The 24,713-nt window shown below is 38.4% G+C and overlaps 1 protein-coding gene across 1 annotated transcript; it reads right to left on the bottom strand.

Moving 5' to 3' along the window:
• Positions 1–20,785: 20,785 nt before the first annotated feature.
• On the bottom strand, positions 20,786–23,724 carry NPBWR1 (neuropeptides B and W receptor 1). The gene is made up of 2 exons (XM_089678427.1): positions 23,469–23,724; positions 20,786–23,095 (listed from the first exon to the last, which is right to left on the bottom strand). Exon 2 carries the CDS (start codon positions 23,085–23,087, stop codon positions 22,122–22,124), a length of 966 nt encoding a protein of 321 aa, XP_089534553.1. The 5' UTR covers positions 23,088–23,095; positions 23,469–23,724; the 3' UTR covers positions 20,786–22,121.
• Between the last annotated feature and the right edge of the window lie 989 nt (positions 23,725–24,713).

The raw sequence follows: 24,713 nt of genomic DNA, 5'->3' as shown, positions 1-24,713 counted from the left end.
TCACGCCTCAGAAATTGTGGAACATTTAATAAATGCTTCAAATGGGCGGTGCAGATTGGTTCATTTTTTTATCAATTTAACACAAAAAGACATTATTTTTGTATATTTCCAATATGTTTGCTCCAGTGGTGGAACTACCAGGGTCACAGAGGTCACACTTGCCACATGGTGTCTCTGTCTAAAATGTGAGATTTCAGGGGTCTATTTAGAGCCCTGATATTTCATCAAAGCCCCCAACTGAGCTGCTAAAATGTAAAAAAAGTAATAAAATACAATTCTAAAAACTGTTTTAAAAAAAGATGTAAAAAAAATGATGGGCTTGTTCACACGTGCTTTCGTCTCTGAAGAGCAATCAGCATTCAGGTTGTTCTTCAGAGATCATTTGATAGGCAATAAGGAGGCATTGCATTGCCTCTGCACTGTCTGCTTTAACCCCTTCAATCCTGCACTAGCATGTCACAACCATGTGCATTGCACGTAGCTGTGGGGCTGGGGACCATTGAAAAGGGCCCCAGAACCGATGAAAAGGGAAAAGGGGTCAGAAAGGCCCCCCAGGGTTTCTTGCACTGGGGCCCTGAAGGTTCTAGTTAAGCCTCTGGTTTGCTTAGTCCCTCAAAAAATGTAGCCTAACCATACAAGCTTAATGTCTGCAATGCAAACTTGTAATCTTTTTACATTTTTAGTCTCTGTAACAAAATAGATTTTTTAAATTCTACATGCAACGTGCTTGTTCTCTTTGAAACAAATCAACACTAATTTCAGAAGAATTCCAGAAGAAAATTCTTTAATTGTAGGAAATAGTTGGGTTTTTTTTTATATAAAATCTATCTGATTTTGTTCTCTGAAACAGCAAACTATCAAAAAGGCTAATAAAAATCTGCTGTAAATATATAATATTTTTCAGGTTTAAGTAAAAAAAAAAGATACACTAGTACTTGTTAAATCAAAACTGAAATCTGCATGCTTTTTTCTCTCAGTTCTGTTTTTCTTGCTTGTTGCTCTAGAAAAGTTTACACTAACCTAGTTACGAATGACACGTGCCAAGTCTGTCTATATTCCATTGTGACCTAGTAAAACACTTAAATAGTATTCAGTGTGTCCAAGAAATATTTTTGGCTCTTTACTGTGACATAATAAAAGATATTTTTTTCAGGATAACATATGCCTCATCTCTTCCACTAAAAGAGTGGCTCAGTACAAATGCTTGCATAAAGTGCAATGTCTATGCAATATCTATTACTGCTGTAATTGAATATCATACTTTGCCATTTCCTGAAAAAAATTACTTATCTCCTATTTACATTGTTCCACCAAGCCCCAATCAAACTGCTTATATGTTCTCCAGCCATATCGGGCTGCTGCTGTATGTAAACCAAAGAATATTGTAAGATACTATAAATAATTTATGTGATATCACAATACTGTATCACTGGTACTACCCTGAGAATTGTAACATTCTGTGAAATCAAATACTGCTTTAAAAAATCCCCTAATGCATGTAATTTGAAGTTTATTGTTGTTTTTTTATTTTCAGTGTTGCCCTTTAAGCCACCTGAAAAGACCCTCTCCCCACTGATTAATACATTTAAACTTTATTTTTTTTCATTGGTACATATCCTCCATGCCCTGCCCAGCTCCTCATGCCCTGCCAAGCTCCTCATGCCCTTTGCTTGGTAATCACTATTTGCCCAGAAATGGTCATTACTGATTTATTTTTAAATTGTTGCTTCCTATTGACTTTAATATGATTTGGATTTGAGATTTGAACTTTGGCCATGTTCAACAAACTCTGGTTCGTTCAGCTCATCTCTGGTCTGTACATTATTATTATACAGTATTTATATAGCGCCAACAGTTTGCTCAGCGCTGTACATAATACACCGTAGTACATCTACCTAAAGACTACATAAAGCAATTATAAAGCATTTTGTGGTAAAATGTATGAGTATGTCAGGGCAAAATTTTAAAAAGTCATTTATATATTTCATCATGTTTTATAACTTAAAATGCTGAAAAGAAAGGTCATTGTTGATTCTGAAGCAAGCATGCTCTTAAAATCCTTTTAAGCTGCCAGTACTGAGCTTTTGCTGCACTAAATCATAATAATTTTTGGCAGTCTTGTCTCCTGAACTACCAGTCCCAATCTTTGTGTATACATCGATTTCTTTCACAGCAAAATAGTACTGCCTCCTTAAATCCCAAGAGCCTTCCTGCACACTGTATTTAGGGAAATTGTTCTTGAGAGATACAGTTCTAGAAATAATGCTTATGTCAATACAACTCATGGCCTCAAAACTTTTCCTGCAAGTTTTTTTTTTTTAATCTGGTGACAATGTCATAAAGGATTTTTCTCACTACAAGAAGAAAAAAAATGTTGGGAATTAATTTAGAGGAGGATAGAAAGATTTCTGGTTAAGTTCTGTGATTGGCCATACACTATCTGAAAGTGGTTCTAAAGTCAAAACTTTTTTATACTTTAATGCATTCTCTGCATTAAAGCGGAGTTCAATTCACGCTGTCAAAAAATAAAAGTCAGCAGCTACAAAAACTGTAACTGCTGACTTTTAAAAAACACACACTCACCTGTCCCTTGGTCCCGTGGTGTGTCCCCTGCAGCTCGTTTTACTGGCCGTCTTCTTTCCCTGGGCACCGGCATCTTCAGTGTGGACACCTGGCTGTGGCAGGTTGCGGCTTCACAGCTGGGTACTCACTTCGCATGCGCAAGTAGCGCTGCACTTCCTGAATGGTCATGTAGTCTTCTAGGACCTGTCACGTGTCCCAAAAGACTACGGGAAGGGAGGAAGGGAGGACACCTTCCACTTCCGATCACCTAGGAGCGGAAGTGGGAGCGGGTACCTGTCAAATTCGGGTACCTGCTCCCTCCCGCCCCCCAAAGGTGCCAATCCTTAATGGGGAGCGGGGGACCAGTCTTTAAAGTGGAACATCCCCTTTTGGGTGGAGCTCCGCTTTAAGGTAAAAAAAACCCCGCTAGCTCTTCAGCTTCCTCATCCTTAAACACTTACCTGGCTCCTCTCATTATCCAGCACTATCCCATCTGTAGCACCACTCCACTGACTTCCTGGTCTTGCAAGAGACACAGGCAGCATCTACTACTGCTGTCAGTCAAATCATGCAAGGAGGGAATGGGGGACATGGCAAAGCTGTGCTGTGTGTGTGTCCTTGGATGCGCACAAGCTGGCCTGGGAGTGCGCCCATACAGATGCCCCCATAGCACACGGCTTGCTATGGGGGCACCTGGAGGAAAAAGATGCAGACAACTTTAGCAGGGGACCACCAACGAGGAGGTAAAAGACCCCTCTATGCAATATTGCTGCACAGAGAAAGTAAATATAACCTCTTTTTTTATTTATTTTTTTTTTATTTAAAAAGAAAAATTACCCTTTAATATCACTTTAAATCAATCCTGCTCCACCTGCTCCCATCCTTCCTACCTCTCCCTTGGATTCTTCCCAGGCATTTTCTTACCTCTCTTTTTTCAGATGTCTGATGTCTTCAGGCTGGTCATGTGTAATGGAGGGAGCTCTTCTTTTTTTCTAGCAATGGGTAGTCCTTAATTATTCGATGAGTACACTTCTCCAAAGTAATGACGTTAGTACAGATCTCTACATCATTGTAGTATGCTTGCAGAGGGGCCAGATGGGGGAAACATTATACATTTAATTCAAAAGAAGTGGGTTGACTGAATCTGGATGTCTTTCAACCTGAAAGGGCATTAGCTCTGGATTTAAGGGCACTGAGTCTGTGGAGAACAGTGCTCTGGAGGGTATTGCAGTGAGAGGTACTTTTTATCTTCATAATAGATTGAAAAAGAAATATGTACATTATCTTAGCATTCATGCTAATTACCTTCAAAATAACTTTAAAAATAGCTGTGTTCTTTTATACTTCATTGACTTATCCATTTATAAAGGGCAGGCTGCATTACATACTTTTTAAAATTTAATTCAGCATCTTCATTTCCATTTTCTTTTATAAATGTGAGTAATAATTTAATTGGGGGAGTGAGTGCAGAAAAAAAAGAAAATTAATTACCACTATACATGTTTTAAATGGAAGCTGAGGTCCTGTCCTAAAGTCACTCTATAAGTAGCATTAATTGCTGCTTGAAAGCACCTTGGATGGCTCAGATAGTCCAATACATTAGCCCTCTATATTCCAGTGTTTTGTACATAATTTTTTAGTAAGCTTTGTTACTTCAATATTTTCTAAATGCACACATCTCAATAATAATGTCAAAAATAATTTTACATAAAGATGTCAAAATCGAAAGATATATTTTTTCATTTCACTTCCAGCGAAGAGCAGTATAATCACAGCTCTATACACCTTAAAATAATCCAATAAATCTTAAATTATACAAAATAAGGGATTTTTTTTATTTTAAATGGATGTGCAAGAAAGAAACATTCAAACCAGAACATTTAGATATCAGGTTAAAAATATTTTTGTTTTAAATTAAACATTAAATCTACCTCTTTCTGCCTTTGCAGAGAAAAAAAAAACAAATTGTACCCAATACATCTATATAAAGAAAAGATATTAACCACTTGAGCTCCGGAAGCCTCTTCATGACCAGGCCATTTCTCCTGGCCTCTTCATGACCAGGCCATTTTTTGGCTATATGGCACTGCACTTTAACTGGAAATTTCACAGTCATGCAACACTGTACGCAAATGAAATATATATAATTTTTTTCACACAAATTAAGCTTTCTTTTGGTGGTATTTGATCACCACTTTTTGTTTGTTTTTTATTATATAAACAAAAAAAGACCAAAAATTTCTAAAACAAATAATGATTTTCTAATTTCTGTTATAATATATATCCAATAAAGTCAAAATTCCTCCTAAATTTAGGCCAAATGTATTCTGATACATCTCTTTAGTAAAACTAAAAAAAAAACAACAGGTGTATATTAATTGGTTTGTGTGAAAGATATAGCGTCCACAAACTATGGTATATATATTTGAAAAGTGACCACTCCTGATGTACTGACAGCCTATCTAATTTCTTGAGGCCCTAAAAAGCCATGGCAGTACAAATGACCACCAAATTACCCCTTTTGGAAAGTAGACAGTTTGAGGTTTTTAGCAAGAGGTATGGCGAGTTTTTTGAAGATGTAATTTTTTTTCATGATTTTTTTGGAAAATGAAGAAATTAAACAAATGTTTTTTACATACTGTCAACAGTCCAGTACAGCAGCAGCATATGTGTGGTGGTGATCAGGGATACTGTCTGATGAAAATATGCACAAATAAATAAATAATTTCTTATTCAATTTTTTAAACATTTTTTTAACATCCTGTCATCAGAATAGTTTTTTGTTTTTACATCCTGTCATTGGAATAGTTCAGTGTAACCATAGTGGTGATCAGGGATTTTTTTTTACACTGTTATTGCTGCAGATCACTGTATAAGCAATAGTTTTAGATGTCATGAATGGGTTTCCCATTCATGAACAACTTGCTTTTGATTGTGATCTGTGATTGGTTAAGCCAATCGCATGGTACGGGTAGCCAGGTACCATGTGATTGCTGTAGGCCAATCACAGATCACAACAGTAAGTAAGCTTTTTATGAGTGGAAAACCATTCATGATAGGTTGTTTCTATTGTTATCATGTAATCACTATGACCAATCATAGCGGTCACATAATACCCACTTACCAGTTACCAGTAACAGTGATCCGCTGTGTCCAGTGAACACAGTGATCACAGGATTGGCATGTTGTATGCCCCAGTGGGCACACAGCGAGCTCCTTTACTGCATCAGACTCAATCATGTATACTGTATATACGACACAGTCGACCACCCCCTCCTCCTCAAAAAACTACACTCCCTCGGCCTCAGAGATTCTGCTCTCTCCTGGCTCTCATCCTACCTGTTACAACGCTCCTTCAGCGTTACCTATAATGCTACCACCTCCCCCTCACTCCCCCTCTCTGTTGGGGTCCCTCAAGGCTCTGTCTTTGGGCCCCTTCTCTTCTCCATCTACACCTCCTCCCTTGGCCAACTCATACACTCTAACGGCTTCAACTACCACCTCTATGCCGACGACACACAAATCTATCTCTCAACCCCCCACCTCACCCCCTCGGTCTCTGCCCGTATCACACACTTACTGAGCGACATATCAGATTGGATGTCGCTCCACTTCCTTAAACTGAACCTCTCCAAAACTGAGTTTCTTGTCTTCCCCCCAGCCCGGACCCCACCCCCCATTGACTTCTCCATCACATCCAACAACGCCAATATCAAACCCGCCCTGCAGGCCAGAGTACTTGGTGTCATTCTGGACTCCAACCTATCCTTCCAGCCCCAAATCCAATCTTTAACAAACTTGTGCAGACTCCACCTCCGCAACATCGCCAAAATACGCACGTTCCTAACCCCAGAAACCACTAAACAGCTCATCCACTCCCTCATCATATCACGACTCAACTACTGCAACTCCCTTTTCACTGGCCTGCCTCGCCGCTGGCTATCCCCACTTCAGTCGATCCTGAATATGGCTGCCAGACTCATTCACCTTTCCAACCGCTCCATTTCCTCCACCCCCCTCTGCCAATCCCTCCACTGGCTTCCGATTGCGCAACGGATCAAATTCAAAATCCTAACACTGACATACAAAGCCGTCCACCACACTGCCCCGAACTACATCACTAACCTAATATCAAAGTACTGCCCAGCACGCACACTCCGCTCCTCACAAGACCTCCTTCTCTCTAGTTCCCTGGTTTCCTCCTCCCATGTCCACCTCCAGGACTTCTCCAGGGTGTCACCCATCCTCTGGAACTCCCTGCCCCAACCCATCAGATTATCACCTACTCTCCTCTTCTTTAGGCGCACCCTGAAAACCCATCTCTTCAGGGAAGCCTTCCCCTCCCCCTGCTAACTTGACCGACCTCCTCCACTCTTCCTACCACTCCATCCCCCACAGCTATCTCCTCCTGTGCCACCATCCCCTCCCTCCTAGATTGTAAGCTTGAAAGAGCAGGGTCCTCAATCCCCTCATGTTTTGCATTGTATTGGTATTGTTCTGTCACATGTTCTGTCCCCCTTTTGTAATGTACAGCACTGAGCGAACTATTGGCGCTTTATAAATACTGTATAATAATAATAATATACATGACTGAGCCTGCAAGTGCTGCCCTGTCGCAGTAAATGTACTGTGGCAGGGTGGCAAGTGGTTAAGTGCAAAGCGTTTCCTGAGCGGTATAGTGTTGAACGGCTCCAGTACTCTGCATCCTAATTTGCAAGTGATTGGTTGGCCCTGCCACACAAATAATATTCTGCCCACTGTATGTGCCAAGGTGGAGGCAGTTACTGCCTTTGTCCTCTACAGCAGAACCCAGTGCATGTGCCAGAATTTGATTACAGTGCATAGTTAAATATGAACTCTTGCATATATAATAAAGCCTCAGTTGATGTAGCTACTGTATTTATTTCTTTAAACAATACTGAAATGGACATTAAAACTAGTTTAGATAATAGAAATACACAGTTTCCTTTAGAGGCAGGTTTCTATTAACTTTACTGATGTTTGTATTCTGAATTCATATAATTTATTAATGCCAATTTTCTAAACTAATAGGCAAGTGATTGTCGAACAAATGGCATTGGGAGCCGGGCACCTTTTGGCAGGGAGTATCAAATTTAACAATAGGTAAAGCATTGAAATGTAAAATTCTTTTTAGTAATCTACTTCAGGTGTGCAAGCTCTCTATCAGTTTACATGGATGAGGCAGACCATTTAACACTGGCAGGGATGATTAATATGACCTGCTTTATTCATGTAAAATCTTTATCCTAAAAAGAAAAAAACTGTTGCCGTAACTGCATATTACTGTGAGCTGTAGTTTGGCTTCAATTTGTTATTGTATTTAAATATGCTGGTATAGTTAACACTCCCCTACCCCAGACTAACAATGCTGCTGTCTGCTGTGCCTCCTGTGCTCATTCCTCCAATATAGGAGGAGGTGTGTTACCGGCCAAAGGGGAAAAAGCCAAAGAACAGAAAACTGATGCAGCAACCACATCTAAGGATTGATAGGCTGCAATATATTACATTTTTGGTTATGGGTTTAATAGTGCTTTAAGCTGAATGGTGTGTATTTCTTGATTGTGTATATCCATTGTGTTTCCAGATGGGAGATTTCCCATTTAATAATATAGGAAAAATTTAACTATGACCAAAAATATGATATTTAGCCTAACGATTAGGTACACTGTGGCCAAAAACCCCACATTTTACATTGGTGATATGTCCTGTGTTTGTAGCATATTTGTGGTTCTCTTTACATATTGTATTCCACAGGGGCATTGGATCATGTAAACCACATTTTTGGCAGTACATTTTATAAAGAAATGAATATACATTCTAGAGGTTTGCTATGACTGAAAAGACACTATTTTTCTACCCCTGAATTTATTGAATCTACATACTACAAACGAAAAGGTTAAAAACCATTCATACCCTGAAAAAATAGGGGTTTGATGGGTGGATTAATAATGCTGGGGGCTATCTTGTTTTTTAAAGATGGTGCTCTTCTATAGACAATGGCTGGATTATTCTGTAAAATCTGTCCCAATAGCTTGTCATTATTCAATACATGGCAATGTTTTTTAAAGATTATATTGAATTGAGTAGATTGTAATAAACAACCAGCTAAACCTATCTATATCCAAATTTCTTTCTGCCTTTCTCAACAGGCTTCTTCCTGTTTTAAGACCCCACGTCCATTATAACTTGTCCAAGACCAATATCATATCTCCTCTCTTAATATAGTTTCTTTACACTCTGTACTGACACAGAATAGTCCTCAATGCTGGAACAATTTCATCTCAACCTTAAAAATTGGCTCTTGGGGATAAGCTTTAGCCAGAATGAATGATAGCAACTGTTTATACATACACTATATTGCCAAAAGTTTTGGGACACCCTCCAAATCATTGGATTCAGTTGTTCCAGCCACCTTCATGGCCACATGTGTATAAAATCAAGCCCCTAGGCATGCAGACTGCTTCTAAAAATATTTGTGAAAGAATGGGTCACTTTCAGGAGCTCAGTGAATTCAGACATGGCACCATGATAGGTTGCCACCTGTGCAGTAAGTCCACCATGACATTTCTTTGCTACTAAATATTCCACGGTCAACTGTTACGGGTATTATAACAACGTGGAAGCAACTGGGAACAAAAGCAACTCATCCTGTGGCTAGAAGTGGTAGGCAACGTAAAATAACAGAGCAGGGTCATCGCATGCTGAAGTCGAGCCGACTGTCTGCAAAGTCAATAGCTAAATACCTGCAAACTTCATGTGGCCTTCAGATTAGCACAACAACAGTGTGTAGAGAGCTTCATGGAATGGGTTTCCATGGCTGAGCAGCTGCCTTTAAACCTTACATCACCAAGTGCAATTCAAAGCTTCAGATGCAGTGGTGAAAAGCACGCAGCCAGTGGTCTCTAGAGAGGTGGAGAAGTGTTCTCTGGAGTGACTAATCATGCTTCTGTCTGGAAATCCGATGGGCGTGTCTGGATTTGGCAGTTGCCCAGAGAACGGTATTTGCCTAACTGCATTGTGCCAAGTGTAAAGTTTGGTGGAGGGGGGATTATGGTGTGGGGTCAATTTCAAGGGTTGGACTTGGCCCCTTAAATTCCAGTGAACTCTTAAGGCGTCAGCATATCAAGACATTTTGGACAATTTCATGCTCATAACTTTGTGGGAACAGTTTGGGGATGGCCTCTACCTGTTTCAACATGACTGAGTGCACAAAGCAAGGTCCATAAAGACATGGATGAGCAAGTTTGGGATGGAGAAACTTGACTGGCCTCAACCCTATAGAACACCTTTGGGATTAATTCGATCGGAGACTGCAAGCCAGGCCTACTCATCAGACATCTGAGCCTGACCTCACAAATGCACTTTTGGAAGAATGGTCAAACATTCCCATAGACACACTCCGAAACCTTGTGGACAGCCTTCCCAGAAGAGTTGAAGCTACTATAGCTGCAAAGGGTGGTCAACTCAATTTTGAACCCTACAGACTAAGACTGGGATGTCATTAAAGTTCATGTGCGTGTAAAGGCAGGTGTCCCAATACTTTTAGCAATATAGTGTATATAAGAATTTCTATCAGTGTTGAAGTGGGTGGATGTATGAAAAGAATCCCCCATAACCTCAATCCTAAAATCTAAAAATGTACTTCTTGTTGACTTGCTTCATATTCCAAAAATATACCTCTATCATTCCCATTTAAGTCTTTAAAAAAATTCTGTAAAGTCTCCAGATTACCTTACCATAGGAGAAAAAGGTCATCCATGAATTGGCCATGCTTGGTGCAAATTTGGCACCCATTGCCACACCACGACTCTGTAAGAAGTAATTGCCCCCAAACAAGAAATAATAATATATTAAGTATAACATCTTTCTGATGAGAATGTAAATTGCTATCTTTATTCAAAAAATATTCCACAGCTGTTAGACGCTCTCTATGGGAGATAATTGTGTACAGAGAAGTCATGTCTGCTGTGGCAAGAATATATTTATCCTTCCATTTTATTTCCTTCAACAGATTAATGCCATGGGTAGTATCCTTTATTAAGATGGAATTCAAACCACTAACGGCTGCAAAAATTCATCAATATACTTCCCTACACGGGAAACCACACAGTCAATGCTGATGATGAAGGGACATCAGGGGGGGGGTTAGTAAATTTTTTGTGTTCTTTTGGTAAATAGAATATAATGGGCACCTGAGGTGCTGTAATCAAATATTTGTCCTCTATTTTGTTTAAAATACCATCTTCACAACTCATATTAATCATTTTTTCAATTCTTTTTTATTTTTCATACACCACTGTGGGATTATTAGCTAGAGTTATACACTGTTTGTTTCCTGATCTGACAATATTCTGTTCAGCTCATTCACATAATCATTTTTATTTAAAACAACAATGACCCCTCCTTTGTCTGCCGGGCAGACTAATATCTTTATATCTTTGCACTCACATAGCTTTTTCAAGCCCTCATTTAACATATCATCTTTGCCCTTATTCGTCATCTCCAGATATTCCAAATCTTTGAAAACAAGGTCTCTAAACACTAAGACAGATAGAGCCGTATTGGTTGGAGGATTAAACAATGAAGCATTTGATAGGTTAGAATGCTTGACATCCCTTATTACAACCATACTATTCCTTATAGGGTTTGAGATAAGATAAGACCTTTTAACATTCAGTTTTCTAATGTATTTTTTTACATCCATGAAATGAAAGTGGTGCAAATTTCAAACCTCTATTACGTATACTTTGTCCTGTAAAGATTTCCATATTGCTCACAGTCTCCTTATTTTCACTACTACTTCCCCTTCCCCTCTGAAGCCTCTCCTGGTTCATATCCCCTTTTTATGCTTTGATTAGGTTTGGGTAAAAAACTTGGCTGTCCAGATCCTCTCAGTTCAGAAGTGGAATCATACTGTGCATGTCCCCTAGGAATAATTATGTAGGATTTTATTGGTGTATGCGTGGGATTTGGATAATGACCCTCTCATCCTCATAGGGATACATTTCCCTATCAGAGAGGGGTTTTTATCTCTTTTTGCAGGGGTATATATCTTCTCAAAGATGTCTACTCCTCTCTTGGCTTTGCACTGCCTTCCCTGTGGTTCCTTCCCATGCTCTCCCTGGATTTTCTAAATTGGTGTCCATATTTACCCCAGTCCTTATATGTATGTAGATACCTGTAATTCATTTGTTTGTTATTATTTGCCTATCCTCTTTCAGGGGTGCTGATTGGTGATTGTTGTATTGATAATCATTGTTCACTTCCCTCACTCAGGTGTCCTGAATTGCCAATTTATCTTTAACTAGTGACAGTACTTCCTCTTTAAAAATACCATTTAAAAACTATGTTGGAGGCATAATCCTTAGTATCTCTATTGTATTTTTTTTCTTTGATTTTTGCTCTAGTTCTTCCTTCTGTAAAACCTTCTTAACCAGTTCCTGCCCGGCCAATAGCAAAATGACGGCTGAGTGGGAATTTTGATGTACTTGGTGCGCGTCATATGATGTCCTCCCGGATTGCTGCCTGGGGGCTGCGCTAGGGTGAGATCTGTCACCGGCTGTGTCCATGTGACCAATCACAGCAGGTCACTTGACAATTATGAACAATGGATGGTTTCCTTTCATGCCTTGGTTTCCTATACAATTGCGTTGCTGGCTGTGATTGGTCACAGTGATTACATGGTGCAGACTGGGCCAATGTCATGTGAATAGCTGTGGCAAATCACATCTAATCACAACAAAAAATACTGAATGAATCAATTTCATTCAGTTAAATGCTTACCTATAGCAACAAAATTTACTGCTTTAAGCAATCATAATGTGTAAGAATACAAAAAAAATTACCACTTCTCCAGAGTAGTACAATGTTACTGTCAGGACTTGTGACATCACCTGGGTCACTGGCACAGTGGGTCCCAGAGTCAAATGGTGCAGTTCCCGTGGTCACCACTGGCAGCAGCTGGGCTGTTCGAGTAATTAGGCTGCACCTGACTTGGGTTGCTGGGAGGTATATAATCCTGCCCATAATTGAGGTTCAGTGCTTAAGTATTCCTCCTGAATGCCGTGTCCCTACCTGAGCCTGATCTTTGTTCCCGATCCTTGTTTCCTGTACCTGCACCTGATCCTGAGACCTGTTCCTGTGACCTACTCCCTGTACCCTGCGTACAGCTCTCCCAGTACCTTGCTCCCTGCTCCTTTTGTTTCTGGTCCTAATCCTGACCTTGCCCTGCTGGTGTGTGCTTCCTCCATGTGTATATAGTTAGCTAGGTTACCATTTGGTTTGCTGCACAATCACATTTATTTTTTCCCTTTACATTGTTTATGGTTTATTGGTGTTGGTTTTGTTGGTACTGCAAAAGTAATATTCATGTTAATAAACTTAATTTAACCTTACTCACCCTGCTTCCTGATTTCCTAAGGTACAGCCCACTTATCTGGACATCCTTGCTGGATGCCTTTGGTTTCCCTGACAGTTACTATGGTAACATTATATTGTTCTGGTTACAGTGTTTTATAAAAAACAAAGTTAAACAAAAAAAAGTAAATAACAAATAAAAGAAATTGAAAAATAAAATATATATTTTTTTCATACTGTCACCACTAATTGTCCCTGATCACCACCACACCAGTTATATAATGACGCTGTACTGCACCATTAGGTAATTCTCTGACACCCCTTGAAAGACTTTCATCCCTTTTACTGAAAGCTGATGATGGAGAATTTTTTATAGTGGGGAAAAAGGTGGAAAAGGAGGATGTGGAAGAAGAAGGATGAATGCACTCCTTTTACAGCCTGTGGCTAAAATTCAGCTGTTGTGCCCAATAGGCTATGTGGCGAGTCATGTGTGTGTTCATACACATACAAATGAAAGTCAGTATTGTTGCTCTCGATATGCTTTAGGCAGAGACTGCAAATTTCCATGCTGTCGTCTACAGTATATGTATTGAAAAAAGGCCCACACAGCTGAGCTCTGGGGAGCAGAATGGGGGATAAAAGTGCCCTGGGAGACATGCGATGTGGTGGAATAGAGTGGCTGCTTCCTCCACTCCTCTATGACCTGCTCCTAGATGACATCCTGCTTTGTTGTGCCATACTATGCAGCTCCCTCAATTTTTCTCCTCTGCTATTTCTTTCACCCAAGTAAGATTGGAGACCTCACCATCATCCCCTATCACTGGATGCAGCTTGGCAGTAGGCTACAGCTGCAGGAACACCTGTGCCTATTGGTTCTTCTTGCCTCGTTTGACCCCCCTGCAAAGAAACTCAAACAGCAACCCTAGCACACTACATGCAAAGTAACCGCGTTTTTTTAATTCAGAGAAAAGTAAATGCTAAATGCAAATGAAAAGAAAAAATAAGCACACCCAATAAAACACAAAACAAAAAACAAATAAACAAAAAATGGGATATAACACAATTTGATAAAAGGATAAAAGTAATCATAAAAGAGAATTTGGGTCTTATGAAAGCACAGTGATTGCATTTAGATTTCCACTCCAGTGTAGCTAGCTACTGATGCTGCAACTCACTGCAAAATATCAATAGTAAAATGCAGAACTGAATACAGTCCTGTATATAGCATTTTATATTCTTAGTAATACATCACACTGCCATCTCTCCCTGTAGTACTGTCAGCTATTTCTCACACTCCCAAAAATTGCCAAAGGGGTGTTGGGACAGCAGTCTTTTACAGTCTGGGGGCTGCAACTGAGTTAAAACCATCACTGACCAAAGTCTTGCACCTGGTCAGTTGCATCGCACTATTGGATGTTCGATAGAGCAATGTCCCTAAAGAAGTTTGGACCTAACCTGAGTATATGAACAACTTACATTTTCATTTCATTCCTCACTTTGTAAACCAAGTTTTACTCACCATTTGAATCTCAGGGCCAGGACAAGGAAGGGGGGGAGGGCACAAGGGACAGGAGCCCTGGGCCCAGTAGTTCAATGGGGAGGGGGACTGAGGGTGGAGTGGGGTGAGTCTGAGTCTGTGACACACTGACACTGCAGGCAATGCAGCTGTTAAACCTGCCTGAGGGCGGATGTCAGATGATGATACATACATTGTTAGCTAATTCATCCATTTGTGTATCATTAGTGTCCAGTGGCTGTGTTTATTAACATTATGAATTTAAATGAATTGACACTGACAACCAGTGTAACATGAAAGGGATAATTAACACTGCCACTGGCCAATAATGCAGCATGAAAGGTTATTTAACTCTTTCACTGGCCACTAATGAAGCACGAAGGCAGCAATTAACACTGTCACTGGCCACTAATGCATTAGTGACCAGTGACAGGTAATTAATCCCTTTGTGCTACATTAGTGATGGTTAGTTATTCCTTATGTGCTGCAATAATAACCAATGGCAGGGCTAATTAACCCTATCATGCTGCATTAGCAACTTGTAGCAGTGTTAACTAAGTCCTTCATGCTGCTTTAGTGGCCAGTGCCAGTGCTAGTTAACCCCTTCATGCTGCATTATGTATGGATTAATTAGCCCCTTATTAACCACTACCTAATGGTTACTGCGACTGGCCAGTAATGCTGCATGAAGGGGTTAATTAACACTGCCACTATGTTTTGCTTTGTATCTTTTAGGTCACTTTACAGTAAAGCAAGGAAGCATAAACCCTTGTAGTATATTAATGTTCTTTTTCGAAACAACAATGCTGTACACACCACAAACTACTTACAATGATAGGAAAATAATATAAGACATACAAAGTATTACAGATATACTGTACATGCAATGCATGCACACACTACCCAACCTTCCTAGCAAATAAGCATAGACAATCGTCTATGCACAAAGGAATACACTAAAACTCACTTAGTTTGCGTTATAGCCTCTTTAAACTCTCTGTAGACTTTCCTTCTTAGTTCAATGTTTGGGTTATTGTTGTATAACTGACACCAATGCTGGGGGTTATTGTTGTGCAAACAAGCACAAATGTTGGGGGTTATTATTATTATGTAAATTAGCACCAATGCTGGGAGTTATTATTGTGGAAGCTGGCACCAATGCTCGGGGTTATTATTTCTGAAACTGCCACCAGTGCTGGGGGTTATTATTGCTGAAATTGGCACCAATGCTGAGGGTTATTATTGCTGATACTGGTATTAATGATGGTGTTTATTATTGTGTAAACTGACACCAATGCTGGGGGTTAGTATTACATAAACTGACACCAATGCAGGGGGTTATTGTTGTGCAAACAAGCACCAATGTTGGGGGATATTATTACGTAAACTGGCATCAATATTGAAGATTTTTACTGCAGTCACTGGCACCAGTGCTGGTTACTATTAGTTAAACTGGAACCAATGCTGGTGGTTATTGCAGAAACTGACACCAGTGCTGGGGATATTATCACAGAAATTGACAACAATGCTTTAGACTATTATTGTATAAACTGGCACCAATGTTCATTTTTTTATTTATTGAAATCACTGGCACCAGTGCTGGGGATCATTACTGCTGCTGCTGACAATAATATTTATTGTTTCAACTGGCACCAATGCGGGTTATCATTGCAGAAGCTGGCACCAAAGCTGCTGGTTATTATTGCAAAAACTGGAACTAATGCTGGTTGCTATTACAGAAACTGGCACCAATGTGGGGGATCATTATTGCAGAATTGGCACCAATGCTGGAAGTTACTATTACTGTAGCAATGGGGCTTACTTTACTCTTACTATCTCTTCGGTGTACCCAAAAAATTAGAAAAGAGTTAAAAGAAAACTGCGGGAGCACTGGAAATAGTAAGCTAGCTGCCAAAGGTGGTAACTGCCAATATGAGTTGTCAGGGTTTCAGCTTTCAAATAGAATAGTATTTTTTTTTCTTTTAGCTAATCTTATTCTGCCCCTGGATTGACTTTGGATTGTATTTCTTTTTATAACACTTCTGTTTTCATTAACTGTTATTTTTAAAGAAAATTCCATAATATATTACATAAATATATTTTAAAAATATATTTTTTTGTTTTTGACTCACATTACATATTCAGGTACTGTCAAGCCTTGGCAATTCCCAGTATGCATGCTTGACCAGAGGCTGGCTGTGTGTATGACAATAAATAAATAGAAAAAAATACACTTGTACGTGGACGATGTGCAATCACGGCTATCCTAGCAGCAAAATATTAGCATTTTTTCCACCTAGGAATAATTTTCAAGTGCATGTATATGTGCATATGATATGTTTTATTAATGTTAATTACCTTTAAAAGCCTCCCCTGTGTTGGCATTCAAAAAGCCCTGAGACTGATGCTATGTCCCACAATCTTGGATTTAATGTCGGCAGTAGTTCAAGCAGACTCAAAGCTGTAACTCAATCAACACTCCATATTATTCCCCTTTGCTACTTCCCCTGTAGCTACATGAAGGGTTATGTAGTAAAGTGAAGGGATGAGTGAAGAGTAGTCTAATTTGCTAGCAAAGTAAAAGCCATATTGCACATGAGCAAAAACATGATTATAAAATGGAAAAACACTGTAAATAAGTATTTAAAATACTTGGTTTTTGATCTTTTTCCTGAACTTTTCTTAAGTTGTTCACATGGTCTTTTTATTTAAGATAGTTTTTAAATATGTATAGTATCTCACATAAGTGAGTACACCCCTCACATTTTGTAATTATTTTATTATATCTTTTCATGTGACAACACTGAAGAAATTGCACTTTATAAGAAAAACAATTTTTTTTCAAAATGTTTGGACTTTTTTATTTATATAGCAAAAAAATAAAAATCCCAGTAGTGAATAAATACCACCAAAATAAAGTTTTATCTGTCTCAAAAAAATTGCTAAAAAATTCATATGGGTACAGTGTTGCATGACTGCGCAATTGTCATTCAAAGTGTGATAGCACTGAAAGCTGAAAACTGGCCTGGACAGGAAGGGGGTGAAAGTGTCCGGACTTGAAGTGGTTAAAAAAAGCAACAGGAATTAAGATGCTAGGAGTGCAATTAAGTGTTTTCATTGGAATGACTTGGTTCCACTCCATTCAGCATTTTAATTTTACAATGTTGAACGACATAGGTAGGCAATTTTGTTTCACCTAATGGAATGAAATTAGTTCTAGTTTAAACTACCCTGGCAAATAGCTCTGTAAAAAGTGGCTATCATCAGCTGTTCCAGGCTTCAGCTGGCTCCTTTCCTGCAAAATAAAGCCAGAGCAGCTGAATATATTTCACAGAAACTGCTAGTTTACAACAATTGACACAAATATGCCACACTCTGTTTAGCCAATCTAAGACTATTTAATTTGCATGAGTTAAATGTTCAGATTCTCCTTTGTTGGACTGAATGCATTTGAATAGTTGTGATCAATTTGTCATCTTTTGAACAAATTATGGTCAGGTTGCATTCAACACCTTTTTTAAAGAAGATCAGAGGACCCAAAAAAGTATCCATCCTCTCCAGAAACTATTTATTTTCACTGCCTCCTGCAGCTTATTGCAGATTTTTTGACTGACCTTCTCAGCTCAGCCAAAACACAATTCATTTTACTGAATAATGATTTCTTTTTGTACATATATAATATTACATGCATGTAATAATCCTTATCTGAAGAAAAAATATACAAAAAAAAGCAGGACTTTTAAACACTACATAATACCAACTTTTACATGAAACACATATTTTATGGATAAGCTTCAAAAATATTTAAAATGTTGTTAAAGCACAACTCCAGGCAATTTTTTTTACCATGCAGTGGGGCTGTGCTCGCACTGCTTGAATTAACCACTTCCTGTCCGGACACTTTTACCCCCTCCCCGTCCAGGGCAATTTTCAGCTTTCAGCGCTATCACACTTTGAATAACAATTGCGCGGTCATGCAACACTGTACCCATATGAATTTTTTAACATTTTTTTGAGACAGATAAAGGTTTATTTTGGTGGTATTTATTCACCGCTGGGATTTTTATTTTTGTTTGCTATGTAAATGTCCAAATATTTTTTAAAAAAGTGTTTTTCTTATAAAATTTTAAAATAATCTTTCATCATAAATCTTGGTCGAAATGTATTTCATTATCTTTTTAGTAAAAAAAAAAAATAAGCCAAATTAGTTTATAACCAAAAATTATAATTTTTAAACATTTTTTTTACATTTTTATTTTTTTTTATATTATTATTTGGTTTTTTTTTGTTTTTTTTAAAATACTGTCACCCTAGCAGTACAGTGTCACCATGGTGACACTGTACTACTTGTGGGGGGTGAAAAAGATTTTTTTTTTTTTTTACAGTGATTGCTTTTACAGCCATATAGGATGTAAAAGCAATCATTTCTCTTTCTCTCCGTCTGCATTCTTGCAGCCATTGAGAACTACTGAGTGAGCTGTGATTGGTCACAGCTTGTTCACATGGTACAAGGCTGTTGTGAATAGTCTTGTACCATGTGACCTCTGTGATCATGCACAGATTTCACATGTAGTAAGCAATGATGTCACAAGTGACATCTTGCTTACTACTTTGCATGTGATCACTGATTAGCCAATCAGTGATCACATGATCGGGACCTCATACAGAGGTCCCATCCGACGATCGGTGTTTCACTGTGTCACAGTGGGCACTGGATTGCGGTGCTGCACGCTCCCAGGGACCGCTCACAGCTAGATATGGCGGGTGCCGTTTATGAACAGCAACCCACCCCTGGAGTGCCACCGTCCTGCCATTTATATACAGCAGGCGGACGGCAAGTGGTTAACAACTGCTCCTTTTGTTTAGGCGTGAACACACTATACTCACCCGATCCTTTGATTCTCTGGAAAACAGCGCTCTCCAGTGTCCAGTGGTGGACTGTTCCTGACGTCTTCATGTCCAGAGCTGGTCTATGGGCATGATGACATCAGGAACAGTTCATCACACAAGACCGCTAGACCAAGGGGGGGGGCAGCAGATAGCATTCTGAGCACAGTCCTTATTGAGCTTGAAGTGATGGAATGAAAGCAGGGGCGGACTGACCATTTGGAAACTCGGGCATTGCCTGAGGGCCCGGGGTCAGTAGGGGGCCCCATGAGATGCCCCTGGTACCTTTTTCATAGGCTTTTTTGAGTTTGGGCAAGGACACAGGGGCCCCATGATCCCCTATTGTCCGAGGGCCCCATGAGTTGTCAGTCCGCCCCTGAATGAAATGGAAGAAGAGACATGGGCCACTAGACAGGTGAATATTAAAACTCTTCTATTGCTGGCATCGTTGATTTTCTTTTTAACTGACAAGCTATAGAAACTATACTACTGTACAACAAAAGTTGCAAACTACACAAATGACAACGAAATCTGTCTTGCTCAGGGTTGTCAGCACTAATGGAGGGGAATTTATCAAACCTGGAGCAGCCCAAATCTGGAGCAGCCATGCATGGCAACCAATCAGCTTATATATTCAGCGTATTCAGTTAAGCTTTGAAAGTGAAAGATAGAACCCAATTGGTTGCCATGCATAGCTGCTCCAGTTTTTATAAATAATGTTTTCATTGTCTAAGACTACTTTAAACCTCAAGCTGAATTCAGGGAAATATTGCAAACCAATATAATTACTATTCATTACTGAATCACAACTGCTGAGTTCTGCTTAATCTCCTTTGCAATTTTATTCTGAATTTTTTTCCTCTTTGCTTTCTAATAAATGGCAGAACTAATATGTAAACGTATTTAGTGTAAGCTGGTAATTTGTATATTAGTTGCTCTCCAGTAACAAAAACAACAAGTAGAAGAGGCCATAGGAGCTGATCTACTAAAATTGGAGAGTGCAAAACCTGATGCAGCTGTGAAGCTGTGTATGGTAGCCAATCTGCTTCTAACTTCAGCTTGTTTAATTACGTCTTGAAAAAAACTGGAAGCTGATTAGTTTCTACGCAGAGCTTCACTAGATTTTGCACTCTTCAGTTTAAGTAAAACAACCCCATCGCGTATATTTAGTGGTTGCAAATACTCCAAAAATAGGCCAAAGTTCTGTTGACAGGTACATCTGTTGCAATTTGTAGGTTTTACACTAGGTGGTGACAGACTGCTTCAATATGTTAGCTTGTAGAAGCAATTAAGCAGTTTAGATGATAAAGTTTATTAATAAAGTAGTTTCAGCAAATTACATGCAAATATGTTGTTTTGTTACACAAAGAATATCCAGATTTTATATAATATGCACATACAGCAAAATATGTTTCTTGTTGAAAATGATAAGCATACAGTCAGTTAATATTTTAATATTTTATTTTGTTTCATTAAAATTAAATGTCCTCATTAAAATTGTAATGCACATTTCACATGCTGGTGAACAGATAAAACCATAATAATAATCCTTCTTGCAGGCAAACTCTAGAGGATTATATTGTTAATAGTAACTGCTGAATTTTTCTGTTTGACATCTATTCTGAAATTATATACTGTACAAGTAACCGATGCTCAATCCATATTTATTTCACAATATACATACACATTAAAATAAAATGTCTGCATTGTAATCAAGCAAGGCACTCAAAATATTTATTTGGTTTTGTGTTTAATACACATAGACCTTCATTCTTACATAACTGAACATCTATGTACATTTTCAATGTTTATATTCTCCATTTTTAGTGGAGACAAAAAATAAAAGACTGGAAATACAGTTTCACAACAACACACATTATGAGTTAAACTGTGCAATAATCAAGAAAGCCCCATTGTCCCAAAGTCATTATATTACTTATTAAACATTGTTATAATTCAGCTCAAATAGCAGATTAGATATTAAACATGACAAAAGCCATTGATTTCAATGCAAACCAAAAAAATGACATACTGTAACAATCCAGAATAGAGATAGATAGCACAGGCAATGCCTGTCTCATCTTTGAAGAATAATTTTACAAGTATGGTCTCTTATGAAAAATGTGAGACAGTGGCATTTATGAAAAGTGGAGCATGGAAGAGTCAAGGTGCCTCTTAAAGCCATCAATCTGAATGAAACATGATTGGCTGCTTTGAGCAGAAAGCTCAGTTTTTCTTATGCTTGACTTTCATAAATGAGCCTTTTTGTTTGCATAATCCCATTTTAGGAAACATATAAACATATATTGTCTTATTTGATAAGGCAGGCAAGAAGTGATGTGATAATCCAAATATTTAATTTGTTTGACAGTAATCCACAATCTGATTGCCTGATGAGAGTTATGCTTGACACCATACCTTGCTACACTGCCTTACTGAATAAGTACAAAAGCATACCAGACTAAGGAATTGTTTTCAGCTGTCAAACAACTACATGTCCCAGCATGCTTTACCAGCCATTGACAATGTTTTACATGCTACTGTCCACTAGTTGTTGAGATATGACAAGCACCAACATGTTATGCCTGATAGGGCTTGGTAAAAAGACCAGGCATGCCTTGCTAGGAGGAGTTTGATCATAGAGTATGCAAATGAGAGGCTAAATATTCCAGCATTCCGTGTCAGCTATTGACAAACAAGGCATTCTGGGATATGTAGTTTTTCAACAGCTGGATACCCACCTGTTTGTGCAATTCCTCTTTAGGGTTTAATTTATCCTTTATGATGACCTGCACTCTACTAGTTTTCTAAAGCTTTTCCTAAAATTGTCATCTAGGAAAGCATAGAGGAATGGATTGAGGCAGCTGTTGGCATAGCTCAGGCTGGTGATAAACAAGGAAATTCCTATAACTAAAGGAGTCTGTGGGATATCAGTGGTTAAGGCCACCACAGTGCTGAGATGGTATGGAGTCCAACAGAACAAGCACACAGCCAGAATGATGGCAACCATGAACGTCACTTTTTTCTTGGCTTTGTCTAAAGCTTTTGCATTGGTGTTCAGACGCATCCTTCTCAATTTGTAAAGCATCATGGAATATAAAATGCAAATTGTGGACACAGGGATTGCAAAGCCCATAATGAGAGTATAGATCCTGCTCATCTGCCACCACAAGCCCTCAGGGTTAGGAAAAACTAAGAGGCACTGCAATCGACCATGCTCTTGGTGAATCTTGGCAAAAACAACAAATGGCAAAATGATTATGGTCACAAAGCTCCAGACACACAGGCTGACAATCTTAGCAGCCCTATAGGTGCGAAATGAGAGTTTTTTAGACTCTACAGTTGCCACAACCACAAGGTATCTGTCAATGCTCATGACAGTCAGGAAGTAGATGCTAGAAAATGTATTGTACTCATCAATGGAGATAATTAGTTTGCACATAAATTCTCCAAAGGGCCACTGCAGCAGTAAGTAATCAATTATATTAATGGGCAACACCAACGTGAAGAGTTCATCAGCAATAGCCAAGTTCAGGATAAACATATTGGTAACTGACTTCATTTTGGGAGCCTTAAGAATAACATAGATAACAGCTGTGTTCCCAGTTAATCCAACTGCGCAAATGATGGAATAGATGATGGGCAATGCCAGATAAAAGTTGGGGATGACTTCAGGGATCGATCCATTCAACCACTCTGACCTGCTTGAGGAATTTACTGAAATATCCATAGATATGTTTTCCATCTTCCAAACTGAAAAATAAAAATCAACATGACATGAGTTAATTGCTTGTGTTCATTTATAATTAAGCATTACCACACACATCTATATATTAATTTCTATTTCAGAAAACATTCAAGCTTATCATCAGTAATGCCTTCCAAATATAGTAATGCAATCATGCAAATCTTACGTTATGACATTGTTATGGAGTAAAAAAAAAAGAAAAGCAAGGTGACTATGCAAAACTGCTTAGAACCATGTAGATCAACTCCTGCAACACTTTAAATACAAAAGTATTCATGTTCACTTAAAATGAGTTTACAAACCTGCTAAACTCAATAAAGAATAATTTAAGCTAAGCTCTACCAGTCGTGATTATGCAGTCAGTGGAAATGTTTTTACCTTAATGCTTTTCTTCTGTGTCACTTATTTGTATTTCTTTCCGACTGCAGATGTCTTGTGGCTGCATTAGGCAGGAAGGAGCTGAAAAGCTGAGCGGAGAGAAGCTTCAAGCTGAATTTCTGATCTGTCGAGCTCTCTGCTTCTTTCCATAGCAGTGGAGTGCTGAAGAACAGCTCCCTCCCATCCTTTCTCCCCTTTTGCCAATCTTTGTGCATTATTACACGGAAATGGCCCCAATCTCTCACAGAGTAAGCACTGGTATGCAGCTTATAACACCCAGAGCTCTACCTATTTTATATTTCATATATCCAATTCAGGTCCAGTATATTTGCCTAGTTCAAAGATTCTTTTTTTGTGTTGTAATACAGCTTTATATTACCAGCTGACTGTGATAAATATTAAAATGTAGACACATTATTTCTGTAACATTTTCTGTTTCACTGCAAAAATTATAATACACTATTATTACTCTAATATTATTGCTCTAATACTATAGTAATAATACATATTAGTACTCTAGTATATATACATCATTTATATTACTTAAAATGTATTCATATTTGCACAGTTGTGCATTTTGCTAGTTTACTTAAAAATGTATGTAATTTACAGCAACCAGAAAACTTGCACTTTGATGATATAAATAATGGGGTTCATTTAATAAAAATGTGAAGAAAGTTCCCAAAGTGCAACAAGTGACTTTGGTGACACAAATAATAGGGTAATTTAATAAAAGTGTAGAGAAAAGAAAAAAATTTAAAAAGGGAAAATATATGGATTTACTTTGCACAGTATGGTATGATTAATGTGACTTTAGCTGTGTTTTATTAACTAAACTAAGTGGATTTTCTATAACAAATGAAGCCCATCACTTTCTACACTAGTTTCATCCCCCCCCCAACCTTTCCTTCACTATATACTGTATGCTTACCATATTATATTCTATTTTTGTCCTGTTCTTTCATGTCTGTACAGACTATGTACATTTTCATTGGATATGTGAATACTTGTCATGTGCTACTTAGAATAATTACTATTTATTTTTTTTTTATTTAATTATATCTAGTGCTAATGATAGATTCTACCAAAAGAGCAGCTCCAGCCAAATCAAGTTAGTGAACTTTTAATGATATCCATAAAGTGACTGTCGTGCTAAAATCTAAAAATCTAAAAAATAGTGCTCCATTAAAATGAGCAGAGAAGAAGCTATAAAATGTCAATCAGGTTTTCTTCTTTCTTACTCAT

Source organism: Staurois parvus, unplaced genomic scaffold, assembly GCF_062004578.1.
Source record: "Staurois parvus isolate SC_StPar_1 unplaced genomic scaffold, SC_StPar_1.0 ptg000205l, whole genome shotgun sequence".
NCBI lineage: Eukaryota > Metazoa > Chordata > Amphibia > Anura > Ranidae > Staurois > Staurois parvus.
Note: the sequence above shows the minus strand (reverse complement) of the source record. Positions and strands in the feature narration are given on the sequence as shown.

Excerpts from the sequence above, each read along its gene's own strand:
- NPBWR1 (XM_089678427.1), bottom strand. The coding sequence starts at position 23,087 with ATGGAAAACATATCTATGGATATTTCAGTAAATTCCTCAAGCAGGTCA.